The 19,664-nt window shown below is 48.3% G+C and overlaps 2 protein-coding genes and 1 non-coding gene across 8 annotated transcripts in view; 2 read left to right on the forward strand and 1 right to left on the reverse strand.

Annotated features, from left to right (window-relative positions):
• The window catches only part of GFPT2 (glutamine-fructose-6-phosphate transaminase 2), a 42,002-nt gene extending 38,781 nt beyond the window's left edge, over positions 1-3,221 (forward strand). The window contains exons 18-19 of the mRNA XM_059695651.1: positions 420-581; positions 2,378-3,221. Coding sequence (XP_059551634.1) covers positions 420-581; positions 2,378-2,422 — 207 coding nt within the window. The 3' untranslated portion in view covers positions 2,423-3,221. The remainder of the gene's footprint in view (positions 1-419; positions 582-2,377) is intronic.
• A 5,410-nt stretch (positions 3,222-8,631) lies between these two features.
• Positions 8,632-8,777, reverse strand: LOC132236187 (U4 spliceosomal RNA). The gene has a single exon (XR_009453156.1). It is a non-coding gene; the product is annotated as a U4 spliceosomal RNA (small nuclear RNA).
• A 4,768-nt stretch (positions 8,778-13,545) lies between these two features.
• The window catches only part of MAPK9 (mitogen-activated protein kinase 9), a 54,796-nt gene continuing 48,677 nt past the window's right edge, over positions 13,546-19,664 (forward strand). For 3 of the 6 annotated variants that reach the window (XM_059695671.1, XM_059695675.1, XM_059695672.1), the window contains exon 1: positions 13,546-13,704. The gene's annotated coding sequence lies outside the window, so the exon portion shown is untranslated. The remainder of the gene's footprint in view (positions 13,705-19,664) is intronic. The other 3 variants (XM_059695676.1, XM_059695677.1, XM_059695669.1) reach the window with 2 other exon arrangements.

Genomic DNA, 19,664 nt, shown 5'->3' on the forward strand with positions numbered 1-19,664 from the left:
CTTCACCAACCTCCCCCAAGCGCACCCCCGTTTTATCGCCTTTGTGGCACCTTCCTGAAGTTCATCGTTACTTACTGGCTTCTGGTCTGGTTTTGTTTCCCACCACTCAACTGTGAGCCCCATCAGAGCAAGGAGTGGGTGTGCTCTGCCCTTTGCAAGGCACATTGGAGCCACACAGAAACGGGCACTGAGGGAAGCAGGAGGGCTATCCCCTGCCCGGGAAGGGAAAGAAACTCACCAAAAAGCGTCAAAACCACTGTTTCCTTTGCATGAATCATACATAGCACCTCACCCGGAATTCCAGCAGAAACAAAGGGTCACTGTCCTCCTGGCAGTGATGTTGAGCTCAGAAACAGCCTTGTGAGGGGTGCTTCTTTCAGGGATGAGCTGCGTTTCGTGACCCCCTTCCTCTGCTCCAGGGTCGCCCGATTATACTGTGCTCCAAGGACGACACCGAGAGTTCCAAGTTCGCCTACAAGATGATCGAGCTGCCCGCCACCGTGGACTGCCTGCAGGGCATCCTCAGCGTGATCCCCCTGCAGCTCCTGTCCTTCCACCTGGCCGTCCTCCGGGGATATGACGTACGTCTGGGCACTGCCTGACCCAGAAGGGCAGAATGTAACCCTAGCATTCCTTTTTGTTTTTAAATACTTATTTGGCATGTCGACTAAAAAAAATAATATCGACTAGGTGTTTCATCACCAAGGATTTATTTTGGGGGGGGGGGGGGGAGGGGATGGTTGCCACACAGTGTATGCAGACGTGGCAATCTCTAGCCTGTGTGCCAAGGTGGATGAGTGTTTATATAAGGGGAAACAGAAATTAAGGGAAAGGGAAGCTAGAACCATAGTTTTATTGTGAACACCGAGTTCTCCCTGTAGGGTTCTTGTGTGTAGGGTTCTCATGATTAGGTAAGAGTGCAAGAACTGCCATAGGCCCTAGCTCCTCCCACAGACCCTCCCAATTGATACATTTTCTTAAAGTTCCAGTTCGTCTTTATCAGGAATAAATATTGATAGGACAAATATACTCATTTTTAAAACAACGATTTTTAAAGTAACTTATACCCCCTGAAAAGAAGCTTGGGAACTGCAAGCTGTGTAAAGACCATATCATTAACCATAAGCTCATCATCAGGCAATGCTAAAGCAATTCAGTATCTCATTCCAGTCTGCCTTGTGCATGTGAGGTTTTTTTTTTTTTTTTTTTAACATTTTCAAGATTATATCCAAGGTGAAATTTTATATCTTCCTTTTTGATATGTTGTATTTTCTCACATTTCGAACTTGTTGCAAGCAACATTTAGTCCCTGTATAATCTTCCACCACAATCTTATAACATGGATTTTAACAATTACTAAGCCAATCTTTTTTTTTTTTTAAATATATTTTATTGATTTTTTACAGAGAGGAAGGGAGAGAGATAGAGAGTTAGAAACATCGATGAGAGAGAAACATCAATCAGCTGCCTCCTGCACATCTCCTACTGGGGATATGCCCGCAACCCAGGTACATGCCCTTGACCGGAACCGAACCTGGGACCCTTCAGTCCGTAGGCCGACGCTCTATCCACTGAGCCAAACCAGTTTCGGCAAGCCAATCTTCTATTTAAAGTGTTTCTAATTTTTCAGAACATTTGCATAAATAACACTTGTAGTGAACATCTTTGTACATACATTTTCATCCCACATTTAAGACTTGTCCTCAGTCTAGCATATGAGTTAACATTTTGGGACCCTTAACATCTATTGTCTACTTATGTTCCAGAAAAGAACCAATTTATGATCTCGCCAGCAAGTGTAAGAACACAATTTATTGTGCAAAGGAATCGAAGTTTGATTATAATTTATCTTGAGAAGCTTTAAAAAATACATAACACAAAATACCACATAAGAAACACCCGATGGTGTACGTCATTCAGAAGTGACATGTGCTACCTTTTGTCATATTTCTTTAAAAAACCCCAACACATTATTATAAACAAAATAAGACACCGCAGATAAAGTTGAAGCTACTTTATCCGCCAGCCCATCACATTTCCTTCCCAACCCCCACCCCACACTAACAAGTCTCATGGGTTGAGTGGGTATCCTTTCACAATACAATTTGGGCTGTCTTTAATAGCATGAATCACATCCTTTTAATAGTGCTGCTGCTTGAAACATAGCAGGTGCACTCCAAGTGTTTATTGAGTCAACTAAACATTATACAGTTAGTTGAAGTGTCTGGGGTAAGGAACCACTTCCAGGATGCAAGTCTCAAGGGAGCCCATGACCAGGAACCCGGTCTCCTTCCCAAGTTCTCCGATGCTAGGTTTTCCGACACAGCGTGTTGCTGAGGTCTGCGGGATCCTGAGCAGCTACTTTCTGTTACTGTAGGTGGACTTCCCCAGAAACCTGGCCAAGTCTGTAACTGTGGAATGAGAAGAAGGCGAGGAGACCCTCACCACGTTCAATCTGGTTCAAGACCCAGTGACGCCATTCCCGTCTGCGGAATCCCAGCAGAGTCCGCCAGCTCCCACGTGCCTCGTACCCAAGCGCTTTGCTTACAGCAGATCCTGTTTCTCTGTGTCCTGAAGCCGCCAGAGGAGAAGGGACTCATTGTTTACACACGGGGACCAGAGCGGACTTTTCCACCCCCGTGCAATATGCGGCTCTCTTCGAGTAACTGTGAACCTTTTTAAACCAGCACTAGTTTTAAAAGACAAAATATTTATAATGACAACTGTATAGCTTTAAGTTATTTTTCTAGTATGTGGCTTTCTGTAGCCGGGGGCATGCCGACTGTGCCCCTGGCTACACAGAGCACCCAGTCTCCTGTCAGGGGGCATTCATCTCAGATTTGAGCACAAGGCACTGCCTCTCGACTCCTTCCTCCTTCCTCTCCCTCTCTCGGCTGCTCCTCAATCCAGTCTCAATGTCAGGGTGACTCTTCCCTCAGCTTCCCTGGCCTCCTCTAAGTCCTGTCGGATGGAATCAGCGTCCTTCAATGGTTACTTCTTGTCTAAATCCAGCTAACTCTACAACTCCCTTTTTCATCTGATCATGGTTCTTTTTAAGCCCAGGCAGCATTTTGGTTCCTGCTCTTGCCGTAGTAAAAAAGCTTGAAATATCCCCTGCGAGAAAGTAGTTTTCAAGTGGGTCCCCTATTTAAAAGCGTGCACAATCAAAGAACTATGCAATTTTAAGACAATAAAGACAGTATACTTTTTTGTCTTGTGCATTTGGATTTGTTAATCTCATTCTTTGTACTTGGGTTTTGAGGGCTCCTCAAAACAGGACTCGGCGGTTTCCGGTGGGAGCAGCCTGTTTGCTGGTACCTATACTCTTGACCTGCACGCTTCTAGCATGACAAGGACTGTTTCACGGGATGTAACAAAATGTGGGAGACTTGAGACTCTCCTGAAAGTCTACTCAACAATTGGAGGGGGTGGACCATGTGATGCTGCTTGAGATGGTTGCCCAGAGCCTGAAGGCAGCAGACAGGGGTGAAACTCTCAAATTTGAACTCCCTCCCCCTCCCCCCACTAACCATATTCTACTCACAGATTCTATTGTTATAATCAGATAGGAAAGTAGAAAGCCAAAGATACAATTCTGAAGGTTTTTAGGGTCAAAATTTAGACTCTCCATGAAAGTGCTTCCCCCAGGGGCGTGCATGGTGTCTTTAGGATAGCTAGCTAGTATGTGCGCTCTAGTACCTCATCCAACCTTTGTCCTCAATTCCCTGTGAGCCATTGAGGAACTTTCCCATTTCTTCTATGTGCTCCTCTGTATCACAGGGATTGTAAACCTGGGAACCAAATTTCCAGGTTAAATTCCACCAGTGAGAGGCCCTCCTGGGACATTTGGAAGGTAGTTTAGAAATTATTCATTGAGAAATCATTTGCTTCTCCTCTGGCAGAGGCAGACAGAAGCACGGCTTCAGCAGACAGGAGGTCCCACTACGGTGGTGCTCCCCCAACTCACCCGCCACGCAGTGCTCCAGGCAGCGGCGGCCACCAGCAGAGGTTTCCTGCAGCTCCAAATCCCAGTTCTCAAGAGCTGGTAGGGACACAGGGTTGTGGTGGCCCTGTCTGACCTCCATTCCCCTGCTCTTCTCTCAAATTTACCAGGTGTGATTCCTGCTGGAAATGGCTGCCCTGGTTTCTGTCTTCCTGACCGAACCACAGCCAATATGACTCGTGGTGTTAGGAAACTTTTTACAACAAGCCAGAATGTTTTTATTGGACAAGAACCAGAAAAATGAATTTCATCCTTATGCCCGAGAGGTGATGACCATCTGACTTTTGGATTAGTTTTTATTTATTGTCCTACCACCCTCGTGTAATCTACCCCCAAGCAATAAGCCACCTGGTCTTGAAGGTGGAGGGCAAGAGCACACCAGCAGTGCAAGGAGAGGGCAGCACTGTGCCTGCTGGACAGAGGATCCGGGAAGAGGCCAGAGGAACAGTCTTGGGGTCATGGTCTGACTCCTGCTTCTCTGGGAGGTGATGAGACCCCTTCCGGGACAGAGGATCCGGGAAGAGGCCAGAGGAACAGTCTTGGGGGCATGGTCTGACTCCTGCTTCTCTGGGAGGTGATGAGACCCCTTCCGGGACAGAGGATCCGGGAAGAGGCCAGAGGAACAGTCTTGGGGGCATGGTCTGACTCCTGCTTCTCTGGGAGGTGATGAGATCCCTTCCGGGGGCGTCATGAGCAAGGTTACGAGTGAGTCGTGGGAAACAGGGTTCTCCACAGTCGGATGCCTGGCAAGACAGCCATGTGGACCAGGCACTGGACATGCTGCAGAAGGGGGTTAGAGGGGGTGGGCTGCTCAGCACTCCCCGCTCCCGAGCCCATCTTGCCTACCTCCAGCGATCAGGGAACACGGAGGACTCCTGTGAGTCCTCGTCAGGAGAGACCCTCGTCAGGATGTGGTCACAGTATGCTAACTACTGATGAGAACCTGGGCCTGGTTCTCCTGGGCATCGGTCCTCAGGTTAAGAAGACAGCCCGATGGAAGTGGGGTTCTTGGCGGTTACAGTCCATCTCTGGGTGACACTGCTGCAGTGTGGTCAGTTGCCCTCCAGTCTGCAGGGCTGTCATGTTGGGATCACCTTTCACCATCTGCTAAAGGATCCCTTGTCATCTCTCATGTTGGTCTCCGCTTCCTGTCTCTCGTGTCTTCCTTCTGAGTTGTACTGTCTGTTTTGGTGGAGTACATAATGGTGCTTGAGAGGTAAGGTTTTTGAGACCTTGTATGTCTGGAAATGACTTTATTTCTCACACTTGAGGGTTTAGCTAAATATACAGTTCAAGGTCAGAAAAATTTTTTTTACTTCAGAATTATAGGTAATGCTCCCTTCTCTTGTTTGCAGTGTTGCAGTTGAGGGGTGCAAAGTCTCTCCGATGTGCCTTTTAGGTGACCTTTTCATTTTCTTTTGTTCCCTGTGTTCTGAACTATCCCAAGGAGGTGTCTTGTCTCTTTTCACTGAGTAATGGTTTCAGTTTGGTAACTCCTGGTCTTCAGGCCTCGGACATTTTCTTTTAAAAAAGTTTTTCTTTAAAAAAATTTTTTAAATTAGTTTACATTCAATATTATTTTGTATTAGTTTCAGGTGTACAGCATATGGTTAGACAATGGGAATTTTTCTTGAATTGTTTTTTGCTTTAAATAATTTTTTATTTTTCAATTACAGTTGACATACAGTTTTATATTAGTTTTAGGTGTACAACCCAGTGATTAGATATTACAAAATTTATTAAATTGTCATCCCTAAGTTCATTGAGCATCCTTAAAGCCAGTGGTCTGAACTTTCTGTGCATCAATAGATTGCTTGTCTCCATATTGTTTAGTTCTTTTTCTGGAGTTTTATTCTATTTGGAATGTTTGTCTCCTCATTTTGGCTGTCTCCCTGTGTTTGTTTCTATGTATTAGGTAGAGCTGCTACGTCTCCTGGGCTTGGTTGAGTGGTCTTATGTAGTAGGTGTCCTGTAGGGTCCAGTGGCACACCCACTCCAATCACCCAAGCTGGGTACTCCAGGTTTGCCCCCCACCCCGTGTGGGCTGTATGCATCCTCTTGTTGTAGGTGAGCCTTGATTGCTGTTGGAACGTCAATGGGAGGGCCTTCCCCCCAGGACAGTTGGCTGGAAGAACTGGCTGCGACCACTGTGGAGGATCAGCTATGCCAGGGCTGATCCCATGGAGCAGGACTTACTTCAGGGGGGCTCTGGTGCCTCCTAAATCCGACCCATGAGTGTGTCTCTAGTGGAGGATGTTGAGCAGTTCTTCAACACAGTCTGAAGCTGTCCACAGGGTGTGCTGGCTCTGGGGCCTCCCAGAAGGCAAAGGCCAAGATAAAGCCACCCACCTGTACCCTGCCCCAGGCTACCTGGCATGAGCTACAAAGCAATTTGCAGATGGCTGCTTCTTGTCTTGGGCTTGGAGGTGCTCAGGAGAGGCCAAGCTGCAAACCAAGGTCAGCTGCTGCTAGTGCTGGACCTGGGGCCACTTAGTGAAAGGTACATAGCATGCTGAAGCCAGCTGCTGCTTGTTTGAGAGATTCTAGGAACAGCTGAAGCATGACCCAAGACAAGCTGTTTTTATGGAAAAACCACTGGAAATGGCTTGGGTTGGGCCAGCAAGTTGGGTGGGGGAGGGACTCAGGGAATCACCAGGGGAGGGCAAAACAATGTTAGGCAGGTTGATGAACACTCAGATGTGGTGCCCACCTGCTGACTCTGTGGGGAGAAGGGCTGAAAAAAGGAACAGTAGTCTCTGCCAGCACTTCTGAGAGAAAGCTTCCCCTACAGCTTTCGTCCCGATACCAGACAACTTAGTTCCTTCCCATATGTCCCTGGTGCCCCAACACTGGATTTCAGAGCCAGTGAGTCTAAGTCCACGCACAGGCCCTTTAAAGGGCCTGGGACTCCAGTAGCCCTCTGTCTCACTCAGCCATAATCCACGCTGGCTTTTACAGCCAGAAGTTATGTGGACTTCTCTTCCTGGCACAGGAACCCTGGCCCGCCTTGCTCCTCGTGGGGGACCTCTGCATCTGAGATAGCCCTCCCAATTTTTATCTGACCCAAGTGAGTGTGGGACTAGCCCATTCTGCCTCTCCATCCCTCCTACCAGTTTCAATGTGGCCTTTTCTTTGTTCTTAGTTGTAGGACTTGTCTCAATGTGTCTTCTTTATAGCCGTAGTTGTAGGACTTCAGCTAGATTTCAGGCGGTTCTGAATGGTAGTTGTTCTGTAGTTTAGTTGTACTTTTGATGTGGTTGTGGAAGAATTTTAGTTCAGCATTTACCTACGCCACCATCTTGATGGGAAATCCCTGAATTACTTTTTGGTGGATTTCTTTTCCTGTTTTTCTGGCGTCACTGTTTTTCAGATTTCAAAACTGCTGGAATGACCTTTTAATTTCTTATATTTTCTATTGTGCATCTTGTTGTCTTTTCACGCTATCAAGTAGGAGGTTGCTTCCTTCAATTTTCTCTCCTAAGCTTTCCACTACAAATATTTTTTTTTCATTTTTGCCACCATAATTTACTTTCCAAGAGCCCTTTTTTATTCTCTAAATATATAAATACTAGAGGCCTGACACATGAAATTTGTGCACGGGTAGGGTCCCTAGGCCTGGCCTGCAGTCAGGGCCACCTTCCCTGGCTGCTGGCAGTCAGCCCCACCCCCGTCGCCAGGTGCCCTCTGTGTGGGGGCGACTGGTGGGGCGATCAGGGACCTGCTTGCTCACACCTGCCTTGACCTGGCGCTGCGCGTGTCTGCTGCCACCCACCCCTGTTCCCCATTCCCCATTGGGCAATCAGGGCCTGCGGGCAGCTCCTGCATTGACTGTCCGCCCCCTGGTGGTCAGTGCACATCATAGCAACCGGTCATTCTGCTGTCCGGTCAATTTGCATATTACACTATATACAGTGGGGCCTTGACTTACAAGTGTCCCGACTAACGAGTTTTTCGAGATACGAGCCGTCTCTTGGCCGATTTTTTGCTTTGAGTTGCGAGCTAAAATTCAGGTTACGAGCCAGCTTCAGATACCTCACCGCTAGTTGGTGCAGCAAACGTCACAGTGAACGCCACAACATCAGCCCAGCATCACGTGTCTCACTCGTTCACTTTTTGATTTGACATACAAGTAATTTGAGTTACGAGCTCCATCACGGAACGAATTAAACTCGTAAGTCAAAGCCCCACCCTGTGTGTGTGTACACACACACACACACACACACACACACACACACACAGAGGCCCAGTGCACGAAATTCGTGCATGGGTAGGGTCCCTAGGTCTGGCTGGCCATCAGGGCAGATGTGGGGCAACCAGCGGGACAATCAGGGGGCCTCTGCTGGCACCTGACTTGGCTGGCCTGGGGCCTGCAGGCTGGGGGCAGCTCCTGCATTGAGTGTCTGCCCCCTGGTGGTCAGTGCACATCATAGCAACTAGTTGTTCTGTTTGGTCAATTTGCACATTAGGTTTTCATTATATAGGATATGTTTTATAATACATGTATTTGTGTCCATACTTTATGCACATTTCCTTAGTTTGTATCAAATGCCCTTTTTCTGTTCTAGAACACCACATTACATGTCTCCTTGGATTTCTCTTGGCTCTTTCAGTTCCTCAGACTTGCTTTGCTTTTTATAACCTTGACAGTTTTCAGGATTATTGTTGGCTGTTTTATAGACTGCCCCACATTTGGGTTTGATATTTTTTTTTCTATTAGCAATAATCGTACCTCAGATAAACCTCATTGGCTACGATACTGCCACTGTGCAAAGTTTGATGCTTTTTATTTTTAATATGTTTTTATTTCAGAGAGGAGAGGTAGAGATAGAAACACCAATGAGAGAGAATCATGGCCTCCTGCATGCCCCCTACTAGAGATTGAGCCCACAACCTGGGCATGTGCCCTTGACCGGAATCAAACCCAAGACCCTTCAGTCCTCAGGCAAACACTCTATCCACTGAGTCAAACCAGCTAGGGCTACTTTTTTTTTTTTTTTTTAAGAGTTCAGCTTTTTATTGACTGTTACAAAAGAGATTTAGCAGACTGTTGGCAGACTGTTACAAAAACGACCAAAGCCCAAGTCATCATCAGACTCCTCAGATTCTTCTTTCTTTGCTTCCGCTTTCTTCTCTTCAGCTCTGGCAGCAGTAGTGGAGGAGGCAGGACCTCCTGGTGCAGCACCAGCTGCTGGGGCAGGTCCACCAGCCCCTACATTGCAGATGAGCATCTCAATATTGACATTGGCCAGAGTCTTTGCAAACAAGCCTGGCCAGAAAGGTTCAACATTTACACCAGCTGCTTTAAAAGGGGCATGATCTTATTCTCCATCACTGTCACTTCATTGTTGTGCAGGATAAGGGCTGAGTAGATGCAGCTCCTGAGTAGGTAAGGGTGAGCTCCGAGATGGAGGCCATGGTATGGGCGAGTGCTGGGCGAATGGTGCTAGTTGCTGGATGAAGTGAGGGCCGTACCCCAAAGCGGCCTTAGCTTCCTCACAGGACTGCACACCTTACTCAGCAGCTCGGGGGAAGAAAGCTGTCTGATGCTTTTAATATATATATGTGTGTGTGTGTATATATATATATATATATATATATATATATATATATATATATATATATATATATATATTTTATTGATTTAAGAGACAGGAATGGAGAGAGATAAAAACACCAATGAGAGAAACATTGATCAACTGCCTCCTGCACACCCCATACTTGGGTTCAAGCCTGCAACCTGAGCATGTGCCCTGACTGGGAATTGAACCTGCAACCTCCTGGTGCATGGGTCAATGCTCAACCATTGAGCCACACCAGCCTGGCTGTCTGATGCTTTTCTCAGGTTAGACTAGGGTCATGTTTTTTTTAGAAGGAAGACTACGAAATAGAGTGCCCTTCTCATCACTTTATATCAGGGTACATACCATCAACATGCCTTATCACTGCTATGTTAAGTGGCTGCCTGTCTGAGGTAGTGTTTGTCAGGTATTCTATTCCCCCTCCACGCCCCCCCCCCCTCCATGCTTAACTCTTTGGAAGGAAGTCACTATGCTTATCCTCCACGTACAGAGGAGAGAGCTGTGCTTCACCTCCTTAAAAGGAGAGGCTATCAATTATTTGGAATTCAGTACAGATGTTTTGCTCTTCTCCATTTATTTATTAAACCGTTTATTTATGTTACTATGAACTCATGGATATTTTATACTGAGTCATAACCCAATACTATGTTATTTTGTTGCTCAAAATGTTCCAGTTCTTTCAGTGGGCTCTTGTGTCCCTTATGACATGCCCCCATATTGCCTGTGTGTGTCCTTTATAATCACACCCTTACTTTGTTGCATTACAAGACGCTCCAGGCTCATCTTGTAATACATCCCCTGCCCTGACCCTGGAATCAGCCCAGTTCCCTTTATTGGAGACAAGACCTGGGCTTGAGGTGCACTTTTGCTACTGGGATGTCATTGTTTCTGGGCCATCTTAGCTGAGAAGGCAAGGACATCATTTGTGTGCTAATTTTTTAACGACTGGTTCTCTTCTCAAGGACACACTACTTTTTCATTCTCTCTGGAGCCGGCAGTGATATGTGTTTTTTTCCTTTGGGAATTTTCATCGCCATATAGTCTGTTTCTTTCCTGATGCAGTTTTCTGTCCAATTGTCTTAGCTTTCTTTGCCACGTCATCTTGGTCTGGGCAGATTCAAGGTGGGGGGATAGTTCTGAGCACACAGTTGGGCCCATTGATGGTGAGACTCACTGCTGAGCCATTGGAGGGAGTTAGGGGTTTGCTGTTTTTTTGTGGAGGTGGGCAGAGGCCTTTCCTTTAGGCTTTAAGGGTCCAGAGCTGGTGCTCCATGAGCTGCCTGGAGGGGGAAGGCTGAGAGCTACTGAAGTCAGCATCTGCTTACAGAGCCACCCCACAGCCCTGTTTCACAGCTCGAAGGCCCTCAGCTGTGCCCGGGGCTCAGACACCCTATTTCCTATCACCAGAAAGTAATCCCAGACTCCTGCCTTTCCCAACTGTGTCTGCCTTTCCTCCTGCCAGAACTGTCTGTGGTTTTACCAGGAAGCACTTGTGGGTGCTTTGTGTGGATGGTTTTCTCTCGGATACACAGCCAGGAATAGGATAGCTGTGGGGTATAACTGGTGTATGCTTAATGTTATCAGAAACGCTCACCCCGTTTTCCAAAGTGGACATACCATTTTGCTTTGCCACCAATGGTGTACGAGACTTCCAATTGCTTCACATCATCACCACTTGACATTGTCTGTCTTGCCTTTCAATAGCTCCCTAACTGGTCTTGTCGCCTTAAGCCCTCATCCCTGCAACTTAATGTGGCCTAGTAATCTCCAAAATAACTCACATCACTCACTTCCTTTCTTAACACTCATCAACAGCTGTCCTTTACTGCCTCAGGCAGCGCCCCCAGAGCCAGCAGGTAAGGGATGAGTGAAGCTGCAGCCGGTGTGGGTAACAGGGAGTGGTGGGCACTGTGGTAAACCGGGAGCTTTGCCTACATGGCAGCTGCCGCTCAGTTCCAGCTGACCACTGCCCCTGGGAATGCAGGCCCCATGTTGCCAGAGCGTCAACTATGCAAGTGAAACCAACAGTTGAGATGTTTCAAGTGAAAGCAATAAAAAGAGAAAAACAACTCTCTGGGCTAATCAAGCCATTTCAGTGAGTTGAAGCCAGCTCAGTGCTGCCCACCCCTCTCAAGGTCCTCATAACTCTCCTGTCTCCAGGAAGAGCAGGTAATGTGTGGTTCCCTGAGCACAGCGTGCAGGTCCTCACTTCGGAACCTTTGGCTCTGAGAGCCCTTCCCACCTAAACTGGCCCGGCACATTCCGGCGGGTCTTCAGCTCCATCTGGGCTTCCTCCTGACTGAGGCCTTCCTCGCCTGCTTCTCCCCACCTGGCAGGCCACATCAGCTGTCAGCCTCGCTCACGTGTCCTCCCCAAATTCTCCTCACACTTGCGGCAGGATCCTCTCATTTGTTGGCCTCTAACAAAATTCCGTACACTCCTCCAAGCATGGACCAGTGCCCGACTTGGCACCTCAGTTCTGTTCACTGTATTTCATAAACAAAACAAAAAAGGCAGAATCCGTTCAGAAAACTCAACATGAAATAGGTACAGGTGTGTGTGCGTACAATGGTTTTTGGGACCCACTTTCACGGGGGTGAGTGCTGTAAACTCGGGCTGCAGTGTTTGGGAATGGGTGTCCCTTCCTATTCTGAGAGGAAGCACCCACAAGAGCTTCCTGGCAAAACCACAGACAGTTCTGGCAGCCAGACTTCACTCATTTCCCATCAGTCCACATTGACGGTGGAAACTGTGCTTCCCTGTTTTCTGCTGTGCACCTGGAGCAGGTGGCTGGTGAGGCTGAGGGGAGGAGTAGGAGCTGCGATTTCAAGCAGGACCTAGGGCCATGCTCCATTTCAGGAAACTCCCTCTGGTGGCCACGGCGGGGGGTGGCCTAAGAGGGACACCACGCTGGATCCCCTCCTCTACCCGACCCCTCCTTTGAGGCTCTGGTGCCCCCCAGCCTGGCTCTGGATCACAGGCTTGCTGTCCTCCCCAAACTCTGCCACCACGTTCCATATCCTCCTGCCCCCTGACCTCCCCGCAGGCAGAATCCTGCTCCTTTCCCCCATGTTGGCCCCCACCTTGGCCACCTAGGCCCGGGCGTCCTGTGAGGGCTGCTCCTTGCCCAGTCCTCCCACTCCAGTAAAGGACCTCTCCGCCCCACCCTCGTCCCCCTTCTCACGCCACGTGCCCAGCCTCCGAGCCCCTCTTCCATCCGGTGTTTATCCAGAAGATGCGGCAACCCCAGTACCCGGCCTTCCCCCCACCTTTCCATAGGACCCAGGCTGCTGGAATCCGAGGGGCCTGAGGGCTGCGAGAGAGGCCTCAAAGGTCAGTGTAACCGACCCCAGGCCCTAGGGAGCCCTCGGCCTTGCTCTCCTTCCCCCATTTGGGACCCGGCCCTTCTCCGAGGCTGGCTGGGCCGCTGGCCAAGCGCACCAGCCTATTCTCCGGTTCCCCTCCGCCACCGACCCACAGGGAACACTAGTTTGCACTCGGCCACCCCCAGGGTACCCCCTTTCCCAGGCCCGATTTCTGGTCGCACCCCCAGAAGCCGGTTCAGAGCGAGCAGCGGAGCCCAAGGCCCCGCCTCCCGGAGGCCATCACACGCCGGAATCCGGGGCGCCGAGGCCCGCTCTTCCCCATAACGGGCCGGCTCCGTCCCCCTCAGACCTCCCCGCCGCTCCCACTTTGCACCTGCAGCCTCGAGGCCCGCTCTCCGTCCCGCCGGTGCGCCCTCCGCCGGCTCCGCGTCCGGCCGCCGCGCCGCGGGACCCCGGGGGAGCAGCGGGCTCCCGCGCCGCACCTGAGGCTGCGGACCCAGCGCCCGAGCCCGCGTGCTCCGCCCGCCCCCTCCCGCGGCCCGCCCCCTGGTGCTATTGGCCGCGCCAGCCCGGGTCCCTGCGCGCTGATTGGTTGGCGTGCGGGTCGCTCAGGCCGGGCGCCGCGGCGGCGGCGAAGGGAGCCGGACCGGAAGGGTCGAAGCACCCCGCGCCCCTCACACCCACGGCGGCGGCGGCGGGGCCGAGCGGGCGGGGCGGCTGGCCGAGCCCGGGCAGGAGCCGCCAGCGCCGCCAGTCCGCCCGCCCTCCCTGTCCCCGGCGCAGCGCGGGAGGCGAGGTGAGCCCGGCGCTATCTAGGCCCGGTGGGGGCTGCTCGGGCCTTGCCCCGCCCCGCCAGGGAGGGGCGACGGGAGGGCCTCGCGGCCGGGGTCGCGCGACCGGGGTCCGCGGGGGTGACGGGCGCGGGGCCGGGCTCGGCGGGCCGTGGGCTGTGCGGGCGCCGGCGGTGCGGCCGCCGCCCCTGTGCTCCCGGCTGCCGCAGTCGCCCCGCCCGCCGGCTGTCAGAGCCCCGCGCTGCGGGCCCGCTCCCTGGCCCGGCCCGGCTCGGCGGGACCTGCCGCGGGCTCTGCGGGGGCCACGGCGCGGGGATGCTCGGGAGTCGCGGCCTGGGACCCCGCGACGTGGGCCGTGGCGCCGGCGCGGTGTTGCTCTCGGGAAAGTGGGGAAATGCCTGCCCTTCGGGACGGGGCCGTTCCAGGCGAGCGTGTGGGGAAGCGCCGGGGCCGGAGCCCGGGGCACACGTGCGGGGAGCTGGGCTGGAACCCCCCTCCATCGCTCGGCGCCCCCATTCTCGTGCCTTGTCATCGCTCGCTCCGTGCTCTGGGCCCACGCCAGCCAGGGCGGGCCCTGCCCCCCCCCTCCTCCCCTCCTCGCACCCCGAGCTCTGCTGTCCTCTCCCTGGCTTGACCCCTGGCCAAGCGCACCAGCCTGTGTGTTATGCCATCTTCTCACCTGATGGATTGCCGCCGCTTGTTTACCTTGCACCTTGGCACCTGCTGTCTCCAGGTTTTGGCACCGCTGGCTCCTGGTGGTGCTTCCTCTGGTCAGAGGTCTCCTTTAACACCAGGCCTTCCTCGACTACCCTCGTTCATCCCTTAGTTTTTCAGTAATTATGTTTAAATCCCCTTCTCCCCCCCGCCCCCCCCCCCCAACATTCACGCTGTTTATTTGCCTGTTTATTTTTGCCTCCGGTACTGGGATGCAGGTCGTTGTCTGCTTCCTCCCCGGTGCTTAGAAAGCACCAGTTCGGAGGATGCCTGCCCCTGCCTGCCCGTTGTCTCTGCTTTATCTGTTCATTGAGTGGCTTCTGAGCAACTTGTGAAACATGGAAGCAGGTGGATGCTTGTTCTTTTATGAAACATCTTCATGTCCTTGACCCCTTTATTTGGTAACACTCAGAACAAGCTGTGATATAAAAATCTTACATTTTAGTAACGCTTTCGCTGTAATTTCCTTCCACACATTCAGGAGACATCTACTGAACTCTGCATTATTTAGGTCAGGCTTTCTGCTTAGCCTGGGGGACAGAAATATGATAGCAACAGGGTCCCTTCCTCCAGAGGGCCTGAGAGCCCCGCAGTGAAGGCAGACGCGCCCACGGTTAGCGTTGGGGCAGGGTGATGATCCACGCGCGCTGTAGTGGAGGGGCCGTGCCTCCAGAAGATGACAGTTGGTGCTGTAGTTGGGCCTTGAAGGGCGGTGAGAAGTTTGCCCGGGAGGGAGAGGCACAGAAGTGGGAAAGGGCAGGGTAAAGCCAAGACCTTAGCCAGCGTGGGGTTCGGAATCACCCTGCTGAGCCAGGTGGAAGAGACGGGTGGTGAGAACCCGGGAGGACCAGACCTCACCTGGGGTTTTAAAAAGATGTCTGAACTCCATGTATGTTAACTTCGCTCTCTGGATTTTTAAATGTTGGCGGTAGCTAATTAAACCAGTAAACCCTGTTGTGAGCCAAGCAAAATACAGACCTGATTCAGCTTGGTTGCAGGATAGTAGACCTCCAGGGCCGGCAGCTGAGGAGGGAAGTGGTGCAAAGAGCTGGAAAGGTAGCCTGAGGCCAGGGGAGCTGGTTGGTCCAGGTGCTCATTTCATTGTCACTGAGCCTGTGAGGGCTCAGCGGCCTGCTGCACGGCCAGCAGTGGGGAGGTGAAATTTGAACCCAGGTCTCCCCCTGGTCAGTGTGCATTCCTGAGTCCCTCAGCTCCACCTGTTCTCTTGGCTTTTAACTTGTTCTGGAGAAACAATATTTGATCTAGGCAAGGTTTTTCTTCATTTAACCTTTTATCCCTGACACAAGGATCCTTCGGGGTTAAAAATAATCCTATTTTGGCACAGTGTTATTTTCTGGAGAGCTTTTATTTTTTATTTTATTTTACTCTTTTTGAGGATTTAATTTTCAGGATGCCAGAACTTTAAATAATTTGTTGACAGATTAGAGTGTGTTTATTTGCCACCCCCCCAAATGATGTTAGAGGGTACACTTCAATTTGTCTATTTAAAGTAAATTTAATTTTCTAGATAAAGAAAAGTGCCAGATGACGCAAGTAATAGTGAGTAAAACATTTATTTTCATGATGTGTAAGGTAAAATACAAAGCACATTTTTTTCTTAATACTATTGTTCCAGCAGTAGGGCAGCTATGTTTGGTCTAAATATATAGTTAACTCCTGGCTAAGAAGGTGACATTTTTACATAATTTTCTTCGAGAATAATTAAATTTGTGCTTAGCCTTTTGTGACTGTGTGAACTAATTTCAATATCAGTCTTTATATCAACTGTTTATTATGAGGACCTTCAAACATATATTTAAAAAACAACAGAATAGTATCCAGCTTCAACAGTTATCAACTCCTAGCCCATCTTGTATTATCCCTAACCTCATTACTTATACTCTCACCCCCTCATACTATTTTCAAGCAAATCCTAAGTATGTAATTTCATACGTGAATTTTTCAGTATATGTCTCTAAAAGATAATGACTCCTTTAAACTTGGAAAACCAATACTTTCTTTTCTTTTTTTAATGTATTTTTATTGATTTCAGCATGTAAGGGAGAGCTAGAGAGAGATAGAAACATCAATAATGAGAGAGAATCATTGACTGGCTGCCTCCTGCACTCCCCCCACTGGGGATCCAGCCTGTAACCCAGACCTGTGCACTCACCAGGAATTGAACCGTGACCTCCTGGTTCATAGGTAGATGCTCAACCACAGAGCCATGCTGGTAGGGCACTAGTCTATAATAATAAAAGTATAATATGCTAATTAGACTGGACATCCTTCCAGACGTCCTTCCTGCCAGACAAAGCTGCAGCAGGCAAGGGGCCAAGGCAGAGGCCGCAGACGCCCTGGCAGCGGCGGGCAGGGGCCAGGGCCAAGGCCCTCGCACAGATTTCGTGCATTGGGCCTCTAGTCTTATATAATAAAAGGGCAATATGCAAATTGACCCTAACAGCAGAACGGCTACTTGACCAGTCACTATGAGGCACACTGACCACCTCTCGGTCCCTCCCCCATCCCCCCAAGCCAGGCTCCGATGGCCCGATGGAGAATGGGGAACCATGGGTGGGTGGCAGCGGGGAGCGGAGATGGCTGCAGGCAGCTGGGAAAGATGGCCCTGATTGCAGGCCAGGCCTAGGGACTGTACCCATGCATGAATTTCGTGCTCTGGGCCTCTAGTTTCTTAATATAATGAATGACCAATCAGTATTCAAATTTCTCATTGTCCCATGCATTTTATAGTTTCTTTGTTTGTCTATTGAAATCAGAATCCAGATAAGGTCCATACTTTGTGATTGGTTGATAGGTCTTTTAAGTGGCTTTCAACCTGTAGATTCCCCCTCTAGGTTTTTGTTTATTTGTTTTCTTTGTAGTTTATTTGTTGAAGCGATTAGGTTGTTGTATAGCATTTCCATAGTTGGGTTTTACTGATTGCATCTCTACAATGTAATTTAATGTGTTTCTCTGTATATTTCCTGAAAATTTACAATTGGATCTATAATTGGATCTAGATGAGGTTTAGTCAGATTCAGGGTGCTTTCCTAAGTGAGGTGTGGTCTCCTGTCTGGTAACATTGCTTGGCTCCCTGAGATGTTAGCATCCTAGACCCATTGAGTCATTAGGAGGATGTATTATTTGGGAGGCAAGTTTGTATATCTTTCGCTGAATAAGAACTCATTTTTAAAAAAAGAACTGTGGATCTCCAATTTTATATTGGCCTTTGAATTGACACTTAAAATGTTTTTATTTCATTGATGCCTCAAATCCTCTTTGGAAAATGTTGGGGTATAAATTAGTAGATACAAAAATATTCAGTGAGAGTAGTCACCATTTTAACATAGGAATTCCTTAGAGCTAAGGAAGTTCACTAAACATTTGAAGGTAAAATTCAAAAATTTTATGTTATTTAATTCATTTGTTTTTTTTGTTTGTTGTTTGTTTTTTGGTCCTATAAAATATTCCACCACCATCAGCAGGCCCCCCACAGCTAATTTTACCATAGTATCTTTCTTAAGCAAAGACTACATACTCTAAAACATTTCAGGAATAGTAAAAATAGATTCTAAGGATAAATGGATTACAAATGAGAGTCATTTTTTCTTAAAAATGAGGCATTAATACTAACTTTTTAATGTTAAATAGACTGAAATTGCTTTTAAAATAACTTCTTAAAAAGTATGTGTGTATATACATACACATATATATGTATTTATATATTTCTATAGAACTGTGATTTAATTTATTCGCCTATTTAAATATTGTATATCTCAACTGATGCTGCTACTAGCTTGATTTTTATATCTAGAGATAAGGGCGCAGCTCAGGTAATAAATCCACTAGCTCTGGTTCTGGAATCAAAATCTGTTTCACCAATTTTTAACTGTACTCTCAGAAACATAAGTTACTATTATGTATTGTGAAGCAGATGTCTTCAAAACATTTTCTGAAACCTCATGCCTGCCACACCCTGGAATGAACAGTAAATCCTGTGCACGCCCTCCTGTCTGTTGTGCCTTTCACAGAGTTGCTTACCCAGTATTCGTCAGGTCATCAGCTTTTGCACTTCCCAGGTTTGAGTTCACATTTTCAGATTTGAAACATTTGTCTGGGGACAAGTAATGGGGGCAGTAATATCTGTCCTAATGTCAGCTGACACCGGGACATTGACCTGGGCTGGGCCTGTGCTAGCTGCCCCCGAGGTCGGTTCTGCAGTTATCCCCGTTTTATAGATGAGTGTGACCACTTGACAAGGTCACAGGCAAGTGGCAGACCCACCACCCTCCGACTCCAGAGTCCTAACTTGTTTGTTTTTAATCTAGGTATCTTTTATTGTATTATGTACCACAATTAAAAATTTAAATAGGAAATATATAAACCCTAATCTAGACAGCTATTTTGACAGTTGTAAGAAATACACTCTCTAAGTCTTAAGTCTGCATGCTATAGTTTAGAAGAGGGGAGTACATTTTTTTCTTTTTACCTTTTGACCCCCTTCATCTATTTCTCCTACCTCCTGCCCGCCCCCCCCCCCCCCCCATCTCTGGGACTCACCAATGTTTTCTGTTTCTGTAAGCTTATATTTTTAATTTGCTAATTTGATTTGTTTTTGTATTTATGTAGACATATTGGTTATATGGTATTTGTCTTTCTGTTCCTGACTTATTTGACTTAGCATAATACCCTCGCAGTCTGTCCATGTTGTCACAAATGGCAAGACTTCCTTCTTTTTTTATGGCTGAATAATATTCTGTTATGTATACAAAGTGGGGCAAAAGTAGGTTTACAGTTGTTCGTATGGGAAATAATACAATAATTAATAAATAATAATACAAGAATAAGAGGGAAAGTGGTGTGGAGGGAGGTAAAAAAGGGTAAAGGAAAGATAATTGGTGATGGAAGGAAACTTGACTTTGGGTGGTGAACACAATACAATGTGCGGATGATGTATTATAGAACTGTACAATTTAAACCTATATAATTGTAATAACCATTGTCACCCCAATAAATTCAACTTAAAAACTTTAAAAGAATAAAAGAATAAACTCTGGGTTTCACATACTCACAACTGTAAACCTACTTTTGCCCTACCCTGTACATACCACAATTTCTTTATCCATTCATCCATCAGTGGATATTTAGGTTGTTTCCATATCTTGACTATTGTAAATAATGCTGCAGTGAATATGGGGGTACATATATCTTTTTATTTTATTTTTTAATATATTTTTATTGATTTCAGAGA

This window comes from Myotis daubentonii, chromosome 5 (assembly GCF_963259705.1).
Source record: "Myotis daubentonii chromosome 5, mMyoDau2.1, whole genome shotgun sequence".
Taxonomy (NCBI): domain Eukaryota; kingdom Metazoa; phylum Chordata; class Mammalia; order Chiroptera; family Vespertilionidae; genus Myotis; species Myotis daubentonii.